The sequence below is a fragment of the Salmo trutta genome, chromosome 3 (assembly GCF_901001165.1).
Source record: "Salmo trutta chromosome 3, fSalTru1.1, whole genome shotgun sequence".
NCBI lineage: Eukaryota > Metazoa > Chordata > Actinopteri > Salmoniformes > Salmonidae > Salmo > Salmo trutta.
Window position 1 is genome coordinate 22,679,956 of NC_042959.1, and position 24,422 is coordinate 22,704,377.

General features: G+C 43.1%; 1 protein-coding gene across 4 annotated transcripts in view; it reads left to right on the forward strand.

The window, feature by feature from the left end:
* LOC115170560 (follistatin-related protein 5-like) overlaps nucleotides 1–24,422 on the forward strand; it is a 197,991-nt gene that overhangs the window by 135,847 nt on the left and 37,722 nt on the right. For 2 of the 4 annotated variants that reach the window (XM_029726820.1, XM_029726829.1), the window contains exons 7-11: nucleotides 2,365–2,531; nucleotides 5,284–5,295; nucleotides 7,287–7,407; nucleotides 12,207–12,368; nucleotides 16,186–16,320. In XM_029726820.1, the coding sequence (XP_029582680.1) occupies nucleotides 2,365–2,531; nucleotides 5,284–5,295; nucleotides 7,287–7,407; nucleotides 12,207–12,368; nucleotides 16,186–16,320 (597 nt within the window). The remainder of the gene's footprint in view (nucleotides 1–2,364; nucleotides 2,532–5,283; nucleotides 5,296–7,286; nucleotides 7,408–12,206; nucleotides 12,369–16,185; nucleotides 16,321–24,422) is intronic. The other 2 variants (XM_029726837.1, XM_029726845.1) reach the window with 1 other exon arrangement.

Sequence of the window (24,422 nt, forward strand, 5' to 3'; positions counted from 1 at the left end):
TGCAAAGATATTGCTTAGAATATTTTGATCAGCAGTGTGTTCATGTAATCATTGAACCCGTATCTTGATCTGCTAGTAGGAAAACATCAAGTAACTCTTTCATCTCTGATGTATCCAATAAACCCAGAGCTGAACTCTGAAAATTAGTTATTTAATTGTTTTCAAACTCTTAACATCTCAATAGATGGAGTAAGTTGGAAGTCAATTATGTGTAATATATCTCCACTGGCGCCAATGAATTCTGCGTAGGAAATGCATTTGTACTTTTGTACTAATTTCCTCCTCTGAGCTTGGAGAAAGAGAGGACACATTGCAGCCTAATTTGGGAAATTAAGATTTAATGAAGCCCTGTAGACGTTAGAAACTGCAGTATGTGCTGAGAGAGATATGTTTGTCTCAAACATTTCAGCATGTTATAACTTCCAGGGTCTGTATCGTGGTAATTCCCCATTCAACACATTTGAGAAACTGGAATCGTGTTGTCCATTCTTGTTCTTTCGTAGCTCAATTATACTCTTCTATTGAGATTGTCTGTGTCACGTTAAAACATTATGGTTGTTATGCTGCAATTTCCACATTACAAAATGAGTCGCTTTCCATGTAGCACGTCAGCTTTCAACGATCAATAGTTAACATCATCGTCATCAAGACACAAGATGCTTCGTTGTCGGGCAGGAAGGGTCACGCTAATGATTTGACAGATGTTCTCACCCTTGAGAAATTAAAGGCTAATCAACAAGAGTGTGTTTGAGCATGTTAACACGCATGTCCTCTTGTGTCTTGGATTTACCATCCCGCATGGGAATTTTCACAAAAGACTAGAAATTGATTGAGGACAATCAAATGCAATCGTCTCTCCATGAAAAACATCTCCCATGCATTCTTGAAACCTCAAGAGACTATGTAGAATTGCAATTGTACATATTCTTGACTTAATGACACAGCTTCATTCAGTCTTCAAAAGAGCCATCCTGTTCAAGTTTTTTATTGATCTTTAAAACCCTATAGAAATACTGGACATGTATTGCTTGGGGTTATGAACCATTTCAAAGCACTAGATAGTAAAACATTTTCTCAGGGCAATTGTGTGCTGAGGTATATCTTTATTTGCTTTTCCTACAGAATGGGGTGTCTGCAGTCTTCAAGCATTGATCACATGGGGGTTATTCCAGTTCAGGACATAACAGACAGATTGTTATGCATTAACTCTAGACTCAAGTTAAAAGGTACACACCAGATACAGTCTTATTCAAGCTCTTTCTTCCCTCAGTTGGTTTCGCTGAGCTAAGCTAACCGGTAGTCTCTGGACCTGGGCTTTTCTTTCATTAGGTTTTGTATTTCATGGCCTCAGGAGCAGAACAAATTGAGTCAGTGTTTCCTTTTGCTCTGTTGCTCATTAGCCCAAGAGGAAAATTCAAAGGCACACACTAGTTACAAGTCTAGTTACATAACAGAATTAAAGGGGACGCTTGAGTAACGGCTTTGTGTTCATTCATTGTCTCATTGAAGAACTGGAAGCATTATAGTCGTTAACCATCGGCACCCTTACCGGCCACACGCAAAATGTCTGTTTTTCCAGGATATTTTCTGTGCCTTTGGTGCTATACATACTTTCACTTCAGCAATCAGTGATTATAGCAATATGTGGAGAACTGTAATTCATTTTGAGTTGTCAATGCATTTCAAATAATCTCTTTATGTAAATACAGAAATGTGGTGGCATTGTGGGACATTGAATAGAACACCCACAATCCCTTTGGAAATGTCCACATAATAAGATGGATAGCTAGGTAGGTGGAAGAAATCCTCGGAGATACAGTACTGGCATGGTTTAATGAAATGTACATTAAATCTCTTGTTTACTTGATGTATTTACGTAGCACCTAATTTCATCCATTTTCTCTTGACGTATGAACTCGTTATGTTTCCTCGATGCATAAACCAAACAACATCTGCAGTAATGTTGTGCCTCGGCAACAAAACACTGGCTAATTGAGTCTCTCTCTGTGTATTCAACTGTTTTCAGGTCCATTAATTTAAAGAATACCGGGCATACACGCGATACCACAATCACTCGTCTGTTCAGTGTGCTGTATGCTCACACACACAGGAAAAGTAATTTGGCTTGCTTCACTGATATGTGGAAGTAAACGCATACACGTGCACGCAAACACACGTGCACACACACACACACACACACAAACATTATTTATTTATTTTCACACAGACACACACACACAAGTGGACATGGGGACACACACACACTTGAATTTTTACATTCAAGCACCCTAGTGGAACAAAAGTGGCACTGCTCTCTATGACTAACAGGTGATCTAATTACCGGCTTTGCTTTTTTCTTTACAGAAGTGTTCCAGCTCATCCTGCCAGATGACCAGAAATTGAGCATCACCACGGTAACCGTTGGCCAGAGTGCTGTCTTGACTTGCGCAATCAAGGGGGAGCAGAGACCTCCCATCATCTGGAAACGAAACAACCAGGTTCTCAACTCTCTGGATCTGGAGGACATCAATGTAAGAGCTGCCTGAAGCCCCACCTGTTGTTTCTATTAGCTTTGTAAGACACTTTGTGTCGAGGACAGGTTGACTACCAGGCTTTTCTTATCTAGGATAGCTTACCTTATCACACACACACACGCATGCATGCACACACACACGCACAAACACACACACACACACACTTTGGTAACACTTTATTTGGAGAATAACTATCCACTAACCTTAACCCTTATCCTAACCATAGCCCTAATCCGTACCTTAACTGTTATTTTACTGTAACCGTAACCTTAGCAAGCAGTTTCTTATCAACAGAGTGTGTTGATAGTATGACCATCTGTACATCAAATGGGACAATCCTAATAAAGTATGACCAACAGTTTTGTAATATCCTGCTCAGCTTCTCATCATCACCAGAACGCCTGCTCACTTTAACCTGGACTAATCAAAAGGCAGACCTAGATCCTTTGAACAGCATTTTGGGATTCACAGTTATACACAATGTCAGATATCCAGTCTCTGTACACTGCTGAGAGGGACAGTGTTCTCAGCCAAAGAACAGCAAAGGAGTATGGGTAAAAAAAGGCAGGCAGGATGAAGGAGGATACCAAAGGGGTTTAGCTCTGAGGGAAAGCTCCTATTTTTACTTCCTGCGGAGCGTGTGTCATCGTCTGTATGCAGTATCTACCACCATGACGCTTTCATCCTTCTTCAAAGACAGGACACTTGAAGACTTGAAGTTTCAGGGAGTCACCAGGAAAGGCTTCCCACTCTCTCCGTTGTCCCTCGTCAGGGTTGACCAAGCTGTGGCTGACTGGACCGTGCATAATTGAGTCAACACTGTCGTAGTAGATAAAGGAGGTCCAGCGAAGCCACTAATGTAACATTAAATGTTGATGGCCCTTAAAACTGCGAGGAGGCGCACAGCTGTCGCCAGTCATCACCGAGCACCATCATTCCTGGAATTGAATTTCTGCACCCACTATTTCCACGTGCTTCAGCTTCTTACGATGCCCCATTTACATGAAGATGGGAATGTTCTTCTTCTTTTGGGCCATCGCCTTCTCCCCAAGGTTGTTGATGACTTGCATGTGAAAGCACTGCCATTTTGTCCCCCAGTCTTCTCTACAATAAGCTATTCATAATTGTGTACATCAAGCGCGGCATTGCTGACATGGGAATGCGTTGAAACCATCCTATGCCAAGTTGGATTAAAGTGAGTGAGCTAGATTTAAATCTTGAGTAAAGTAAAGGAACAGAGTACAAGCCAGGCCATGTCAGGTCAAGTTAGGTCGACTTTGATGTCATTTGGCCTCTGTATATGGTTGATACAGTGCCTTGCAAAAGTATGCAGACCCCTTGTATTTCTTCACATTTTATTGTGTTACAAAGTGGTGTCAACAATCTACACAAAATACTCTAAGTTCAAAGTGGAAGAAAATGTAGAATTTTTAAAAAGATTAATAGAACTTAAATGACAATTATTGTCATTGAATAGGTATTCAGCTCCCTCAGTCAATACATGTTAGAAACACCCTTGGGAGCAATTACAGTGTGAGTCTCAAGTCTCTAAGAGTTTTACACACCTGGATTGTGCAGTTTTTGACTGAAGCAGGTTGAAGCAGGTTTTCCTTGAGATGGTTTGGGATGAGTTGGACCGCAGAGTGAAGGGAAAGTAGCCAACAAGTGTTCAGCATATGTGGGAACTCCTTCAAGACTGTTGGAAAAGCATTCCAGGTGACTACCTCGTGAAGCTGGTTGAGAGAATCCCAAGAGTGTGCAAAGCTGTCATCAAGGCAAAGGGTGGCTACTTTGAAGAATCTCAAATATAAAATATATTTTGATTTGTTTATCACTTTTTTTGGTTACTACATGATTCCAAATGTGTTATTTCATTTTGATGTCTTCACAATTATTCTACAATGTAGAAAATAGCAAAAATAAAGAAAAACCCTAGGTAGATGTGTTCTAACTTTTGACTGGTACTGTATGTATGTACAGTATGTACACTGACCATGTGTTTATGGGTATTGCGTTTTATCTCCCAGTGTGAAGGGGCCTAGTGTACTGAGTGGGGTATAGCAGCTAGCATTTTAGGGCTCTATTCAATCAGATCTGCTTTAGCCAACATCCGCATAGCGGTCGTTTTGGTGATGTCGGAGGTGGAACTGCGTTAGAGCTGTCCAATCCACAAGTGGCTCCCGGAATTATGCCTGAAGCAGATATTGCCATTGGCGACATTACCACAGTGTCAATCCCATGCAGCCTTGTTTACAAGTTGAACACTGGAGTGTGAGATGTACTATGCACCTCGATTAGGCTGATAGAAATCCTAATTATTTAGTTGAATAATTTTTTATTTGAGCGTCATTATTTCTATATAGTCTACACTTTCTTGTTCTGAGTGGGGCGGCTGCAGCTTAGTAACAATGATCGCAAGAACAGCTGCTCACCGATTTGATGGCTCCAACGCAGCTCCACCTCCGACACCACCAAAACATCCGCTATGCTGGTGTCAGCTATCGCCTGTTAACGCTTGATCTGATTCAATCTATGCCTTAACCTCATGTATATGTTGAACTAAAATACTTTTGTAACTCTGTCCTCTGTAAATAATTAATATCCATCAACTGATACAAAAAATTATGAATCAATTAAGCTATACAATGTATAGTGTTACATGGTGGAAAGATAAGTGCTTTTGCCTGTTTTCGATGTTGCATTTCAACTAACATCCAAATATTTTGATTGTGTTCTTTCCCCCCAGCAGATTCCGACACAGGTAGGTTTTATCAGAACTGAAATCACCACAGAATTGTCTACTATGTCATCCACAATAAAAAGGCCACAAAGCTAATGAATTCTGTCATCACTCTGTGGCGGATACACCAGACCTTGAGGAGGGGTGGTCTGGAGGAGGAGGGGTGAAGGAGGAGGAAGGAGGGGTGGAGGAGAAGTGGAGTGGTGGAGAAGGGGGAAGGAGGGTTGGAAGAGGAGTGGAGGGGTGAAAGAGGGGTGGAGGAGGGGGAAGGAGAGATGGTGGAAGGGGGGGAGAAGAAGTGGAGGAGGACTCGAGGGGGAAGGAGGGGTGGAGGAGGAGTGGAGAGGGAAGGAGGGGTGGTGGAGGGGGAAGGAGGAGTGGATGAGGAGAGGAGGGGGAAGGAGGGATGAAGGGGAAGGAGGGGTGAAGGCAGAGTGGAGGGGGAAGGAGGGGTGGTGGAGGGGGAAGGAGGAGTGGTGGAGGGGGAAGGAGGAGTGGTGGAGGGGAAGTGGAGGAGGAGTGGAGGGGATAGGAGGAGTGGAGGGGGGGAGGAGGGTGGAGGGGGGGGAGGAGGGTGGAGGAGAAGGAAGGGGAGGTGCTAGAGGAGTGGAGGGGAAAGCATTGGTGGTGGAGGAGTGGAGAGGGAAGGAGGGGTGGTGGAGTGGGAACGAGGGGTGGAGGAGTGGGGGATTTGATCGCCTCCAGTGCTTCTCGTTCCACCCCTCCGAGTTCCATTTCTCCCCTCATTCATTTTTCATTTAAAAGGGTGACACAATATGCTCGTCGCCGAGGGGCCAAAACGCGCCATCAATTCCCCTCACACAGCGAAGGTCTGATGATCCGGTACAGCCTGAGCCTCAATATCCAACCCCTGAACACTGTTTATCTGATCATAGAGGTTGTACCTGACAAACATGGTGGCCCATGCCCATGCTTTACAGCAGTCTAGCAGGTGTATGTAAGCGATGACATGTACTGACTCTGAGACCTGAACAATGCCATCAGACGTGATTGGAATATTAATTGGATTATGACAAGAAACACTTAAAAGATTTGCTATCTTTCTTCAGGTCTATCTGGGTTTTCAGCTGCGAAAGCTTCCTTATCAAATTAGAATGAATAGATGTTAATCAACGAACTGAATGAAGAAATACTCCCAGGAGAAATAGCAAATTACCTTGGAAAGTGTGAACGTTAGTAGGTGTCTAATGAGGAAGTAAATTTTTGTTATTTCTAGATGGTTGCACTACTTGAACACAGTGTATGGATTCATTAACTTTGGGGATTCTTTCAGTGTAGCGGCTGCAATCACGACACAACATTCATTAAATTGGTTTCAGTTGCTCTTCGTGACCTTGGTAACCTCACAGATAAAGTTGCCTGTGCTTTTATACTGGATAACATAGTGAAACTGTTTTTGTGGTGCATGCCTGTTCACAAAATGGAACATCCTCTCATCTTGCTCATTTCAGTGATTACTCAAAATGGCACTTCAATGTAATTACTGACAGACTTCCTTAACCTGAAATTCAGCCCTAAACCAAAGACAAAGCAAGTTTTTCACCTGATTATAGTTGCTTCTTATTTAAAAATTTATTTTTTCACGTAAGATAATACATATAAATGTTAAAATGTCATTAATGACCCAGGATTGATTTGTTTTTCTCTATGGTACCATGCATACAAAAAACAATAATTGGAAGATAATTCTTGACAAGCGAACAAATGCTTGTCTTTGACTGAAACGGATAGAAATGTGTGTCACGGTGTGCCTTTGTTGATCTCCTTGTCCAAGTTATTTTACTTCTTTACATAAGTTCCAATAACACATACATTTTTTCTGCTGCAACCCCCACAGCCATATTGCCTAAGCACATTGTGCACATTCACAAAACATTTTCATTTTCAGATCCGAGCACCCATAATTATTCATGATGGTGTGAATTACATTTTGAACCCTTGAGTCTTTGTCTTACACAGTCATTGTGGCATTCCTCTTTCTTCTCCTGCAGGATTTCGGAGATGATGGCTCATTGTATGTCACCAAGGTGACCACCACCCATATGGGGAACTACAGCTGCCATGCCGACGGGTACGAGCAGCTCTCACAGACGCACATGCTCCAGGTGAACGGTAAGCAGCCACTGCCGCTCTGCGGGAACAGAATGGTCACTCTCACACTTCCTGTCGCTACTGAGTCAAACCCAAAGTATTTTCGCTGCCAAATGCTACTAAATCCCACCTGAGGGTGCACCCGGCTACTCTGACAGGCCACCGTCGGTATAGAGACAGGCGAGCTGAAATGAAATGCTTACAGAGCTGTCAAGGGTTTTTTGGAACTGGGAACGCAACATTAGATTGTTGAGAGTGTTGTTTTGATGGATAAATCTGTCAGAGTGATCAAACCTCTTTTCTATCTTTCAGGATTATCAATCAGTCAGATTTAGCCAATCAAATACACCTTAGTTGTGTGGAAACGCTGTCAAGTGCTACTGTAGTTTTGAATTGAGTTTCTTTCTAATTGGAACGGAAACTATGTCTTGTCGATGCCATTTTCAAACTAGAGACATGAGTTTAGGCACGCAGAAAAAAAATATGACGTTTGCTGCTGTCTAAAAACACTCACTGCCGGCGAATTTGTGACACAACGACAATCGTCGACCTTCAGTTGCAAAGAGACAGTTTCCATTAACGATGACTTTAAAGCACATACAGTTGAAGTCGGAAGTTTACATTACATTTACATTTACATTTAAGTCATTTAGCAGACGCTCTTATCCAGAGCGACTTACAAATTGGTGCATTCACCTTATGATATCCATGATACATACACTTAGGTTGGAGTCATTAAACTCGTTTTTCAACCACTCCACAAATTTTGTTTACAGACAGATTATTTCACTTATAATTCACTGCATCACAATTCCAGTGGGTCAGAAGTTTACATACACTAAATTGACTGTGCCTTTAAACAGCTTGGAAAATTCCATAAAATGATGTCATGGATTTAGAAGCTTCTGATAGGCTAATTGACATCATTTGAGTCAATTTGAGGTGTATCTGTGGATGTATTTCAAGGCAAACCTTCAAACTCAGTGCCTCTTTGCTTGACACCATGGAAAAATCAACAGAAATCAGCCAAGACATTGTAGTCCTCCACAAGTCTGGTTCATCCTTGGGAGCAATTTCCAAATGCCTGAAGGTACCACGTTAATCTGTACAAACAATAGTACGCAAGTATAAACACCATGGGACCACGCAGCGGTCATACCGCTCAGGAAGAAGACGTGTTCTGTCTCCATGAGATGAATGCACTTTGGTGAGAAAAGTGCAAATCAATCCCAGAACAACAGCAAAGGACCTTGTGAAGATGCTGGAGGAAACGGGTACAAAAGTATCTATATCCACATTAAAAACGAGTCCTATATCAACATAACCTGAAAGGCCACTCAGCAAGGAAGAAGCCACTGCTCCAAAGCCGCCATAAAAAAGCCAGACTATGGTTTGCAACTGCACATGGGGACAAAGATCATACTTTTTGGGGAAAAGTTCTGTTCTGATGAAACAAAAATAGAACTGTTTGGCCATAATGACCATCATTATGTTCAGAGGAAAAAGGGGGAGCCTTGCAAGCCGAAGAACACCATCCCAACCGTGAAGCACGGGGGTGGCAGCATCATGTTGTGGGGGTGCTTTGCTGCAGTAAGGACTGGTGCACTTCACAAAATAGATGGCATCATGAAGTAGGAAAATTGTGAATATATTGAAGCACCATCTCAAGACATCAGTCAGGAAGTTAAAGCTTGGTCTCAAATGGGTCTTCCAAATGGACAATGACCCCAAGCATACTTCCAAAGTGGTGGCAAAATGGCTTAAGGACAACAAAGTCAAGGTATTGGAGTGGCCATCAGTAAGCCCTGACCTCAATCCTATAGAAATTTTGTGGGCAGAACTGAAAAACGAACAAGGAGGCCTACAAACCGGACTCAATTACACCAGCTCTGTCAGGAGGAATGGGACAACATTCACCCAACTTATTGTCGGAAGCTTGTGGAAGGCTACCCGAAACATTTGACCCAAGTTAAACAATTTATCGGCAATGCTATCAAATACTAATTGAGTGTATGTAAACTTCTGACCCACTGGGAATGTGATGAAAGAAATAAAAGCTGAAATAAATCTTTCTCTCTACTATTACTCTGACATTTCACATTCTTAAATAAAGTGGTGATCCTAACTGACCTAAAACATGGAATTTTTACTGGGATTAAATGTCAGGAATTGTGAAAAACTGAGTTGAAATGTATTTGGCTAAGGTGTATGTAAACCTCCGACTTCAACTGTATCACTCACAGTATAGTTAATGGTAATGTCTCACTTTAATTGTTCAATTTTCTTTTTGCCTGGTCCATCGAAATGCTGCCTGGCAATTGATTTCGGAAATGGATGTAGGGAAAGTCTGTTTTTTTATGCGTCACAACATCCCCCTTTAACTGGTAATACATACTTTGATAACCACTGCTTTATATTATATAGAAATGCATTATAATATATAAAAGGGAGGAAGAATAAAGCGTGTGAAAACTTTAGCTGTAAGCAATGCATTTATTATTGTCGAATGCTTATGATCCATAACAGTAATGCAAAACAACTGCTTTCAGCCAGATTACTCAACAAAATCTTCCCTCTACAGACTTTCTACATATTATTCCATTGATTAGAATCACATGATTTACAGACAAGTTAATAAAGCAGCACTGAGGAATTGCGGTGCCAATTAGTGAAACAAGCCACATGAACATTACTCTTGTGCCCGGGATGTTCATGGTATAACTTGTATACGTATTAACAAAGAATCCCTCGATTTCATAAAGTCGTCTTTCACATTCTTAGTCACCATTGGGCTGTGGGGCATCCGTGTCTGGTTCCCGCTCTCTGGTGTTTGGAACCCTCTATGGGTGGCCCAGAGCTAGCTGTGAGAACAGGCCTGCTGAAAGAGTAATCACTTCTCAGAGATGAGTCTAGGCCAAGGAAAAAGCTTTCTCCATGGTGGGTGGTCAGAAAACTTTGTGGGCACCTACAATGGGGCTTGCCTTGGTGGTGATACTTGAGATGCAACACATAGAGAAGACAGGTCTCAAAGGGGCTAAGAGTCAATGTGAAACCATCCTCGACCATGATGGCGAGGCTGTCCCCCTGAAGGGCTGTGTGTGTTTGTGTGTCTGTTTGTGATGCGTGAATGTGTGTGTGCCTATGTGTGTGTGTGTGTGTGTGTGTGTGTGTGTGTGACACAAACACTTCCTTTGCAACCAACCAGTGCAGAGAGGAGGCTTGCTGTGTGATTGACAGCTGGGGAGTTTTATGATGGTGCTGTGTCTCATCGTCCTATAACTATGTCTCTTGTCTCTCCTAGGCAGACATCAGGCTCCAATCCTGTCGGAATCTAGATTTGAGTGGAAAAATCTCACTGAGTATATTTCCTTTCAATTCGTGCCTGTCTGGGGCTAAAGGAAATAGTGATTCGAACAGGAGCAAAAAGTGTGTTTACAAATGCATGCACAGCGGAATATTTGTGAAATGTTTTACTTTCATGAAAAATCCGAAATTATTAGAGAAATACATGCATGTTTTAATAAGACCGTAGGGCCTCTTATACAAGGCATGCTAACTGTAGAATATCCATTGGGAGTGGAACAGTGCAGTTTAAAGGCCTTCCCTGTCTAAAGACAGCATGACCTCCAAAATGGTCTCCTAATTACTTACTATCAGTGTAACCGGTGGGAATTGAACCGAGGTCCCAGTTCAATAAAATGTTGAATCACCTCTGATACTTGAACAAATTACATACTCGCTTGCATAGTATACACCTAGTAAAGTAACTTTTTATGATGCTTGATATATAAGGTCAAACAATATTTTAAACTCAATGTTAGTTAGCTCTGTCAGCTGACTACCTTTACCTAACACCTGTCATGGCTCGTTATGGTTGGTGTTCTGGGTGGCATTCCTGTTGGCATATTTGGCATTCCTGGATGGCATTCCTTCAAGCTGAGGCAGGTTGTTGGCACCAGGTTCTAGGAACCAGAATGCTACTGGAAAGCAGATGGTCATGGGACCAAACCACCCTGTAGTCTCACACTCACCTGGCTGGCCAAAGACTTCCTCTCCCCAATCGAGCCAACAGGAAGTATTCTCTGCATCCAGTGGCCCTCCTCTTCTCTTTCCAATGACAGCCTGCCAGGGTAGCACTCTACTCTGCAGCCTTGGTGTTACTGCTCTTTTGGAAGTCTATTTTTAATGGTATTACTGGCATTTCTGTCAAACACAGTTTTACCAAACAAGTGTTATAGAAATCTGTTACTTCTTTCAGCTCCTTCCCCTCCACCCCCTTGCCTGAGGTTTCGACTAGATAACACAGCCACAAAGGGGCTATATCGTAAAAATGTATGAAAAAATAATTGAAGGTTATGATAAGGCATAAGGTTATCAGTGTGATTAAGGTTATGGTTAGGTGTAGGGTTAGGGTTAGATTTAAAATCAGAAGATAGATTGTAGAAATGGGCAGTGTTTATGACTTTGTGGCTGTGTTAACAAGTGATGAACCTTGCCTGCCAAAATGTTTCACAGAATCAATGGCCAGCCCCACCTAGGTTCTCTCTTTTATTGATCTAGATTTGTTTGGTTTGCGCGGTTCTCGCTGAGCACACCAATGTTTTTAACGGCATTCAGTGTATGCTGGAAATGCACTTGATCCTATTGATAGTATGTTAATGCAGAGTGAGAAGTTAAATGGACTTGGCAGACACTCTAAAAGAAAACTTCTCATCCAATAAGGCTGCCTCGATCCTCTAAAGCCCTTTCAATTTCAATGGAGTATGTGGGCCTGCATTTATCTCCTCTCTTTTATTGTCTTCCTTCTTCCCACAATGCAGTTCCTCCCGTCATCCGAGTCTACCCAGAGAGCCAGGCCCGGGAGCCAGGGGTGACGGCCAGTCTCCGTTGCCATGCTGAGGGTATCCCCAACCCACAACTGGCATGGCTGAAGAATGGCATGGACATCGCTACCAAGTTGTCTAAGCAGCTCACCCTTCAAGGTGGGTACAATCTAGTTTCTGGGGGGAAGTGGGTTATCAGATCTAGCACTGCTGGCATACATCTGAGTAGTGTTCAGTAGGGCACACTGAAGCAAAATGTTTTTCAACCAAAATGGAAGATCTGTGTAATTACAATCCTGATGGCGCCGGAGGGTAGGGCTGCCGTCTTATTGGCTCTCAACCAATCATGCTATTATTTTTTTTGTGTGTGTTGTTCGTAACTTGTTTTGTACATAATGTTGCTGCTACCGGCTCTTATGACCGAAAAGAGCTTCTAGACATCAACTGGGATTATTCACCTCAAATTGGACGAGGAGTTCTTCTTCAATGAGTCTGACGCGAGGGATATACTGCGGACACCCGACAAGGCCCCGATCTCCGTGATTCGCTGGAGAAGGAAACAGAGATTGAGGCAAAAGATCAGGGTGCCTTGGGAGGATCAGGCGACGAGTGCCTAATCTGCTCTTGCCTTCCATTCTGCTAGCTAACGTTCAATCGCTGGAAAATAAATGGGACGAACTGAAAGCACATATATCCTACCAACAGGACATTAAAAACTGTATTATCTTAAGTTTCACCGAATCGCGGCTGAACAACGACATTAAGAACATACAGCTGGTGGGTTATACACTATCGGCAAGACAGAACAGCAGCCTCTGGCAAGACACTGGCGGGGGCCTATGCATTTATGTAAACAACAGCTGGTGCACGATATCTAAGGAAGTCTCAAGCTATTGCTCGCCTGCGGTAGAGTATCTCATGATAAGCTGTAGACCACACTGTCTACCTAGAGAGTTTCCATCTGTATTTTTCGTAGCTGTCTACATTCCATCACAGAGCGAGGTTGCCACCAAAACCGCTCTAAATGAGTTGTACTCCAGATAAGCAAACAGGAAAACGCTCTTCCAGAGGTGGCACTCCTAGTGGCCGGTGACTTTAATGCAGGAAAACATAAATCAGTTTTACCTAATTTCTATCAGCATGTTAAATGTGCAACCAGAGGGAAAAAAATTCTCGACCACCTTTACTCCACACACAGAGACGCGTACAAAGCTCTCCCTCGCCCTCCATTTGGCAAATCTGGCCATAACTCTATCCTCCTGATTCCTGTTTACAAGCAAAAATTAATGCAGGAAGCACCAGTGACTCGGTCTATAAAAAAGTGGTCAGATGAAGCAGATGCTAAACTAATGTTTGGCAAGCACAGACTGGAATATCTTCTGGGATTCTTCCGATGGCATTGAGGAGTACACCACATTAGTCACTGGCTTTATCAATAAGTGCATCGATGATGTCATCACCACAGTGACTGTATGTACATATCCCAACCAGAAGCCATGGATTACAGGCAACATTCACACTGAGCTAAAGGGTAGAGCTGCCGCTTTCATGGAGTGGGACTCTCCATGCTTACAAGAAATCCTGCTATGCCCTCCGACATACCATCAAACAGGCAAGCATCAATACAGGACTAAGATCGAATCGTACTACACCGGCTCCAACACTCTTCGGCTGTGGCAGGGCTTGAAAACTATTACAGACTACAAAAGGAAGCACAGCCGAGAGCTGCCCAGTGACATGAGCCTACCAGACGAGCTAAATAACTTCTATGCTCGCTTCGAGGCAAGTAACACTGAAACATGCAGGAGAGCGTCAGCTGTTCCAGATGACTCTGATCACGCTCCCTGCAGCCGATGTGAGTAAGACCTTTAAACAAGTCAACATTCAAGGTCGCTGGGCCAGACGGATTACCAGGACGTGTACTCCGAGCATCCGCTGACCAACTGGCAAGTGTCTTCACTGACATTTTCATCCTCTCCCAGTCTGAGTCTGAAATACCAAAATTTTTCAAGCAGACCACCATAGTCCCTGTGCCAAAGAACACTAAGGTAACCTGCCTAAATGACTACCGACACGTAGCACTCACATCTGCAGCCATGAAATGCTTTGAAAGGCTGGTCATGGGTCACATCAACACCATTATCCCAGAAACCCTAGACCCACTCCAATTTGCATACCGCCCCAACAGATCCACAGATGATGCGATCTCTATTGCACTCCACACTGCCCTTTCCCACCTGGACGAAAGGAACACCTATGTGTGAATACTATTCATTGACTACAGCTCAGCGTTCAACACCATAGTGCCCTCAAAGCTTATCACTAAGCTAAGGACCCTGGGACTAAACACCTCCCTCTGCAACTGGATCCTAGACTTTCTGATGGGCCGCCCGCAGGTGGTAAGGGTAGGTAACAACACATCCACCAAGCTGATCCTCAACACGGGGGCCCCTCGGGGCATGCTCAGTCCCCTCCTGTTCAAGTTCCTTGGCGTCCACATCACCAACAAACTAACATGGTCCAAACACGCCAAGACAGTCGTGAAGAGGGCACGAAAAAACCTATTCATTGAAAAGATTTGGCATGGGTCCCCAGATCCTCAAAAGGTTTTACAACTGCACCATCGAGAGCATCCTGATGGGTTGCATCACTGCCTGCTTTGGCAACTGCTCGGCCTCCGACCGCAAGCCACTACAGAGGGTAGTGCGTATTTATTTTATTTTAAATTTATTTTTAATTTCACCTTTATTTAACCAGGTAGGCTAGTTGAGAACAAATTCTCATTTGCAACTGCGACCTGGCCATGATAAAGCATAGCAATTCGACACATACAACAACACAGTTACACATGGAATAAACAAAACATACATGTATGGCCCAGTACATCACCGGGGCCAAGCTCCTGCCATCCAGGACCTCTATACCATGCGGTGTCAGAGGAAGGCCCTAAAAATAGTCAAAGACTCCAGCCACCCTAGTCATAGACTGTTCTTTCTGGTACTGCACGGCAAGCGGTACCGGAGTGCCAAGTCTAGGTCCAGGAGGCTTCTAAACAGCTTCTACCCCCAAGCCATAAGACTCCTGAACAGCTAAGCAAATGGCTACCCAGACTATTTGCACCCCCCCCCCCCCCCACACACACTGCTGCTACTCTCTGTTATTATCTATGCATAGCCACTTTAGTAACCCTACCTGCATGTACATTATTACCTCAATTACCTCAATTACCTCGACACTGGTGCCCCTGCACATTGACACATTGACTCTGTACCGGTACCACCTGCATATAGCTCCGCTATTGTTATTTACTGCTGCTCTTTAATTATGTTTTTCTTATCTCTTACTTTTTTTTGGGGGGGGGGATTTTCTTAAAACTGCATTGTTGGTTAAAGGCTTGTAAGTAAGCATTTCACTATAAGGTATTCGGCGCATGTGACAAATAAAATTTGATTTGAATTATTGGACAGCTGTTACCTCTCTGTTTTACTCCATTTCATAACTTTTTCCACCTGAACAAAACCCTGGTTTAGTATACTGGATATACCTCATGTCTTTTCATGGTGCTTTCTTCTGCATGAATGACAGGTCCAGTGTTCAACCCCTGAATCAGTTCTCAGTGGTGTCACACCTAAATCATTCCCCAGATGTGCAGACATCCTAGCGTTAGCGACAACTAGATCAACTCAATACAATGACTCCCACTGCATGGGACAACTCTGCAAAGTCTCACATTTTGACTTCTTCCAATTCTGTTAAAACCCCTCACTTGTCCTGTCTCCTATCTTATTAGACTCAGTTATGTAGGGGTGACTTTGATCAAAATTGCCAGGCATCGCTGAGAGAGGAACTGCAAATTGTATTTTATTTGTCTGTGTCACACTTACTGACAATGTGTGTACGTGCCTGCGTGTGTGTCTGTGTGTGTGTGTGTGTGTGTGTGTGTGAACACGCACTCGTGTTATTTTTTGTCAACCAGCTAACGGAAGTGAGGTGCACATCAGCAACGTACACTTCGAGGACACGGGGGCATACAGCTGCATTGCCAAAAACGACGCCGGGGTGGACGAGGACATCTCCTCTCTGTTTGTGGAGGACTCGGCACGCAAGACCCGTATGTCATGATGTCTACTTTGTCCCTCTGTCTGTCTGTGTGTCCTTTCCTGGGGATAATGGAGACACGCAGCTCAAAACACTAAATAATTCATCCAGTCTCTTAATAGTTTATAACCTCCAAAGTAATAATAGAACTTATGCTAGAGAAATAACAGAGATAGCTACATTCTGTATCATCTAGTGCTCAGGTGGTTAGGCTACAGAGACCAATGGTACCTCTTCTAGTACAATGTCGTGTTGTGTAGAATCCTAAAGTATATTTTCAGCTTAGAATCTTCTTTAATTGAAATGAATACAGCTTTAGGGGGAATTGTACGTTGGCCCTAAGGGACAATGTAGAATTATGAATCAAATACGTGCTCAGATCAGAGTCCCATTCGTTGACTCTGTCATTATTGTTGGCCTTTCCAAAATGTCAAAATCAGTTTTTTAAGTTCAACCAATGATTGTGACCACGTTGTCGCTAATTCTCTCCTCTCCTAATAACGGCACAAAAAAGCAAACACAGCAACTCTTACTCTCAAGTAACTCACATGTCCCCTTCGATGATACAATAGGTTTAGCTGTTGTCCCAGTGGCAGTGATACATTCCACACGTGCCGTCACACATCACAGGATCAACCTCTCTGGGGTCAGAAGTCAGTCAGTTGCCTCCTTTGAAGTTTTGAAGCCACCGAGTATGATGAAACTGCTCAGGGGGTTGAAACACACACTGGCAACCATTTTGGATCATCCCCAACCCAGAGAACATACTTACTCTCTGGGGTCAGAAGTCAATCAGTTGCCTCATTTGAAGCTTTGAAGCCACTGTGTATGATGAAATTGCTGAGGGGGTTGGCATGTTGGTGACCATTTTGCATCCACAACCCATAGTCAACAACAAAGAGATAGCACGGAGGATGTTGAAATAGTCCACCATTATATTAGAAGGAAAAACAAATAATTAAATGGACAGGGTGCACAGTTGAACTTCCCAGCAGCACTCCCAAATGCATGTTTGACCTAGTCTGGTCTCTCCTTATTACCCCAGTGGAGTGCCTGCTTATCCAAGAGCTTGGCTTCCTTGGGTTGCATCTCTAGCCCCGAGGCTATGCTAGCGCTCTGAGTCAGTGTGTAAGCTGAAGCTCGGCTGTACGCATGTGGATGCATCCCTCCACTCTCTCTTATCAGCATGAGAGAGAGAGTGAGCGAGAGAGAGCGAGAGAGAGCGAGCGAGAGAGAGCGAGAGAGAGCGAGAGAGAGCTAGCGAGAGCTAGCGAGAGAGAGCGAGAGAGAGAGAGCGAGAGAGAGCGCGAGAGAGCGAGAGAGAGAGAGCGAGAGAATCTGAAATAGCCTGGTAATGTCAACTAGCATTCTGTTTTGTTAACCTGAATTCAATGTATAATATCACTGGACAGTGGGCTATACAGTAGCCTTACAGTTGGAAATTGAACACCACTATGTTAATGACACCTTTGAGTTATTTATTGACATACTGTAGCCTACTTTCTCATACCCATATTTTAACATCCACTTGTGAAAGAGACTTGTGATCAGCTGACGCGTGTGATATGGTCTGTGTGAATTACCCTCCGTATAACCAGGGTAACTAGTGTCCCTAGGCTGGCAGACTTTAACCTTAGACAACCTATTCCTAGATATCTCCCCATTCTCTCTTTCCTGCCTCCCTCTCCTCCCACCATACCTCTCTCCAATTGGATAACTGTCTGCTGTGCCTCAGTAGATGTCGGCCCCTCAATGACCTCCCATCTGGGAACGAAACAACGAAACAACGATACAACCTCATCCCCAATGCAGTCTACCAGCATTTGTTAGAGCTTGGTCTCCTTCATATCATCCATTCCGTTTTTAGGTAGATGTGATGTCATTCCACATCTTATGTTTTATTTTCTCCTGTCTACCATTTCCAATTTTTGAGTTATCACTTGCAAATGGCTCATTTGGCTACATAAATGGTTCATACATCAGATATCTAGTTTATAGAAATAAATGTGACATCTTGACAGCCTTATTCAACATAGTGTTGAGAGATTGCTGAAGTGGTCACCGTAATAGTAAGCAGCAGATGAGGTGAGAGACATGATAGTCTGAGCGAAAAATGAACACCGCTCAGCAGATTCACCCAGAGCTCGTTCAAAGTCAAAAACCTGCTTCTCGCCACCACGTTAAAGTTTTCTTGACGTCGTTGGTGCGCTTCATCGCCATCGAATAAATGAGCAGACAATATTCAGAGTGGTCTTTAGTCAACTGTCACCCGTGGTGGAGCGCAATTAATCTGACAGGAACCGCTGCTAAACTGGCATGAATATCTACCCTGCACTTCAAAATGGTTGCCAATTATTTTTGGAGCGTCGGACGTCCGTGAGGCAGGGGTGTTTGTTGGTGTTGGTTTAGGTTAACACCGGCCAAGGCACAGAGATAGGGACATGGGCCTACGGCCTATACATGTGAGTACTGTGTGTGTGTTTGGGTGTGTGTCAACTTGAGTGTGTTAATGCGTGTGTCAATGTGTGTGTGTGTGGGATAAAGAGTGTGTGTGCAGGTGTGTGTCATTCGAGGCCTAACACAGTTGGTCACATCATGCTTTCGCACTGTGTTGGCCATGGTTCACAGTCCCAAGCTATGCAGAAACCTAATCTGTGGTGCCAGCAACAGCAGTGCCATGGCCTGTCTGTCTGTCTGGTCTGTGGGTCTGTCTGTGGGTCTATCTGTCTGGTTGTGGGTCTGTCTGTGGGTCTATCTGTCTGGTTGTGGGTCTGTCTGTGGGTCTATCTGTCTGGTTCTGGATCTGTCTGTGGGTCTGTCTGTCTGTCTGTCTGTCTGGCTGGCTGGCTGGCTGGCTGGCTGGCTGTGGTTCTGTCTCTCTGGCTGGCTGTGGGTCTGTCTCTCTGGCTGGCTGTGGTTCTGTCTCTCTGGCTGTGGGTCTACCTGCAGGTGCTCCATTGTGAAGCATTTGTAAGGCTTTTGTATGGCATCATTGAGCTTGTGTCATGCATGTATGGTGCATTATTGTGAAGCGTTTACAACAGTATTTGGGTCCAGGAAACCCATAGGGAGTGCAGACTTTTGTTATAGCCCAGCACTAACACACCTAATTCAACAAATTATCAAGCCCTCGGTTGAATCAGCCTTAAGCCCAAATCAAACGGAAAGCTTCTTTTTACGCGCGTGAACGAGCGTGCACGCACTGGAATTAGAATGCACAGATGTGAAGGAAAGAAAACAGATGGGCTCCAGAGTCAACGGTGTCTATGGCGTCATAGCGCATCAAATTAGAAAGCAAGTCTATTTTTCTCGTGTCTACGCAGAACAATGCTGGTAAAATAAGAAGATAAATTGCTTGGGTCATTTGTAGAAAAGGAATTAGAGGAATTGTTATGATCTTCAGTATGCTAAGTAGACTACGCTACGCAGTGTAAATAAATTGACGCTCTCTACTCTCACATTTATTTTTTGGGGTGATTTTGACTTTATAGGGTATTTTGATTGGGAGAGCCACAGTTTTATTTTACGGCCCAGCACTAACTTGCCAATTTCAATGAATCATCAAGACCTCAGTTAAATCAGCCTCAAAGGACATTGCTAATGACTGTATTGTAAGGCCAGTGTGTGGCATTATGACAACCCAGTGAAGGCTGTAATTTTTCTCCCAGACGTAAATACACTGAGTGTACAAAACATTAAGAACATGTAGGGTAGGGTATAGAGGTATGGTACCCCAACTGGCAACCCACAGGCCACATTTTATTTGGCCCGCCCAAGCTTTCTTAAAAATAGATATACAGTACCAGTCAAAAGTTTGGACACACCAACTCATTTAACGGTTTTTATTTATTTTACTATTTTCTACATTGTAGAATAATAGTGAAGACATCAAAACTATGAAATAACACATATGGAACCATGTAGTAACCAAAAAGAGTTAAAGAAATCAAAATATATATTATATTTTAGATTCTTCAAAGTAGCCACCCTTTGCCTTGATGACAGCTTTGCACACTCTTGGCTTTCTCTCAACCAGCTTCATGAGGAATGCTTTTCCAACAGTCTTGAAGGAGTTTCCACATATGCTGAGCACTTGTGCGGTCCAACTCATCTGAAACCATCTCCATTTGGTTGAGGTCAGATGATTGTGAAGGCCAGGTCATCTAATGCAGCACTCCATCACTCTCCTTCTTGGTCAAATAGCCCTTACACAGCCTGGAGGTGTGTTGGGTCACTGTCTTGTTGAAAAACAAATGATAGTCCCACTAAGCGCAAACCAGATGGGATGGCGTATCGCTGCAGAATGCTGTGGTAGCCATCCTGGTGAAGTGTGCCTTGAATTCTAAATAAATCACTGACAATGTCACCAGCAAAGCACTCCCACACCATCACACCTGCTTTATGGTTCACAGTGGGAACCACACACGCGGAGATCATCCGTTCAGCTACTCTGCGTCTCACAAAGCCAGAGCGGTAGTAACCAGAAATCTACAATTTTGACTCATCAAACCAAAGGACAGATTTCCACCGGTCTTATGTCCATTGCTCGTGTTTCTTGGTCCAAGCAAGTCTCTTCTTATTATTGGTGTCCTTTAGTAGTGGTTTCTTTGCAGCAATTCAACCATGAAGGCATGATTCACGCAGTGTCTGTTATTTGAAGTCTTTGAAGCCTTTATTTGAGCTGCAATTTCTGAGGCTGCTAACTCTAATGAACATATCCAGAGGTAACTCTGGGTCTTCCTTTCCCATGGCAGTCTTCATGAGAGCCAGTTTCATCATAGCGCTTCATGGTTTTTATGACTGCACTTGAAGAAATGTTCAACGTTTTTGAAATTTCCCGGATTGACTGACCTTCATGTCTTAAAGTAATGATGGACTCTCATTTCTCTTTGCTCATTTGAGCGTTTCTTGTCATAATATGCACTTGGTCTTTTACCAAATAGGGCTATCTTCTGTATACCACCCTTACCCTGTCACAACACAACTGATTGGCTCAAACACATTAAGAAGGAAAGAAATTCCACAAATTAACTTTTAACAAGGCACACCTGTTAATTGAAATACATTCCAGGTGACTACCTCATGAAGCTGGTTGAAAGAATGTCAAGAGTGTGCAACACTGTCATCAAGGCAAAGGGTGGCTACTTTGAATAATCTCAAATATAAAATATATTTTCATTTGTTTAACACTTTTTTGATTGCTACTTGATTCCATATGTGTTATTTCATAGTTTTGATGTCTTCACTATTATTAAAAAAAATAGAAAATAGTTAAATTATAGAAAATCCCTGGAATGAGTATGTGTGTCCAAACTTTTGACAGGTACTGTGTATAATAATATTTGTTTAATTGTTGGACATAAAAGACTGTAAAAACACCAGCAAATCATCTCCAAAGATTGTAATTTTGGAAATCTGTTGGAAATCTGTTCCAAAGTATTCCCACACATAATAGAGAGATATACACTGATAACAAAACATTAAGAACACCTGTTCTCTCCATGACATAGACTGACCAGGTGAATCTAGGTGAATGCTATGATCCCTTATTGATGCCACTTCAATCAGTGTAGATGAAGGAGAAGAGAGAGATTAAAGAAGGATTTTTAAGATTGAGACAATTGAGACATGGATTGTGTATGTGTGCCATTCAGAGGGGGCGCCAGGCTACCCGTCTTTACACGCACCTGTCACCATCATTACTCACAGCAGCGCTCATTGGACTCACCTGGACTCCTTCACGTGGTTGATTGCCCTTGTATATCTGTCTGTTCCTCTGTGGTGTTCCCGGTGTCCTCATTAATTGTTGTTATGTGTTCCTGTCCAGACGCTGTTCCTGTTCTGTTTCATGTCTGTCAGTTATTAAACCTTCACTCCCTGTACCTGCTTCAATCCTTCTTTTAAAATACAAAATATTGAAGTGCCTTTGAACAGGGTATGGTAGGGGCCAATACTTTGATTTGATTTTCATTTGATTTGGTAGTAGGTGCCAGGCGCACCGGTTTGAGTGTGTCAAGAACTGCAACGCTACTGTGTTTTTCACTCTCAGTTTCCCGTGTGTATCAAGAATGGTCCTCCACCTAAACTTCATCCAGCCAACTTCACACAACTGTGGGAAGCATTGGAGTCAACATGGTCCAGCATCCCTGTGGAATGTTTTCCACACCTTGTAGATCATGCCCTGACGAATTGAGGCTGTCCTGAGGGCAAAAGGTGGTGAAACTCAAAAGATGGTGTTCCTAATGTTTTGTATACTCAGTGTATATATGATTCAAAATGTGAGGCTACAATTCAAAAAGTGAAGTTTCCATCACTGGGAGACTTAACATATTGCTGTTTGGAAAGTACTTATTTGAAACCATCCAACACATTTATCCTGCTTTTTCTCCTGACGATGTAAAATCACATGGGTAGCTCCAAGCGGGACCAGATTTTCAATGGGCGTTTCAACTTCTCGCTGACCAATTACTTGCACTTTCAAAATATTCAAGGATATTTCCAACCCAGGATTAAATGGTTGGATATTTTCTACTTAAAAAAAAAGACTTTCCCCCACTGTAGTCAGTTCTCTCCAGAGACTTCAACCTCCAATTATAGAACTGTCTTACGCCTTTGAAGAATTCCATTTCAGCATTACTCCGTATAGTATGACCAGGGTGTTTCTCAATCCAGCTAAAGTTATCCCTCCAGTAATGAAGCATCCTTAAATCTTCAGGATTAAGCTGCTAAAAGTAACTGCAGCAAAAAAAACCCCAAAAAAACCTAGTTGAACATTAATCCATTTACAGTGTTTCACGGAATTGGAACTGTCACGGGTGTCGTAAAGATTAGACCAAAATGCAGCGGGAATGTGCATACTCATCTTCTTTTATTTGGCAGAAAGAAGGAAAGCCGAAACAAAATACACGTATACAAAAACACCGACGATAACAGTCTTGTCATGCACACAGCTAAACAAGAAACAACTACCCACAAAATCCCATAGAAACACACCCCTCTTAAATAAGACCTTCAATTAGAAGCAACTAGGAGCAGCTGCTTCCAATTGAAGGTCAACCCAACAAACACCACATAGAAATAGACATACTAGAACATAGCCCAACAAACCCCAAAACACTCTAAACAAACACCCCTCTCAAAACAGAACATAGCCCAACAAACCCCGAAACACTCTAAACAAACACCCCTGCCACGTCCTGACCAAACTACAATAACAAATAACCCCTTATACTGGTCAGGACGTGACAGGAACAGGAAACATTTAGGTTGATGTACACTTAAGTTGGTGGTGATACAGCATAGTTGTTAGTGGGCAAAACTTTCCATTTCGTGTCTGACCAGATTTTTAATCTTTCCCTTTAAAAAACATTACATGTCCATATTTAGTGTAGGTAATCACATTCTTTCAATTCTTTGTATGGCATTTTAGAAACGTATTTTTCAATCTTTCCATAAACTTCTATCGATCCATAACAGTCAGACCATGAAACAGAAATGTTAATGTGTAGTAGTGGATCCATATGAAATACTGAGCTGAGCTACTGAGCTGTACATGGAACCTTCAGATCACCACAACACTGTCATCATCATGTCAATAAATCCAGGCAGTTTTTGGACAAAGGTATTTATAGCCAGCCATAATTAAAACATATACTCAGTCTCGATTATACAACGCTGCCAGGTCAATTTGCATAACAACTGACACACAAAGCAGACACAACGTGCCAATGTTGCCAGGCGACTCAATCCCAAACACAGGCTGATAAATCCAATGAATCACAGTGGGAGAAGAACAGAGAGGAAGACACCCAGGGCGACTGTGTCACGATGCCTTTTCCCATTTGCATCTGCCAGCCTAATTAGCTAAGCTGGGGCTGCCTGGCTTCACCTGTTAATGCAGTCAGGAAGTCTGCTGGCTGTGATGCCAGGATGTTCCTATCCACAGGCACTGTGCCCAAATGTCGCATCCGTGTGCCCTTGTAAACAAATCGAGTTTGTGTTGTAACCTTGCTGACGGGAAGGTGTTGTTGTGTGGGGAGTGTAGAGTCCGCCTGACGACTGCAAAATTCTGGCGCTCTTCATTTGGGAACAGTTATTCAGGACCGGTGTAGTGAA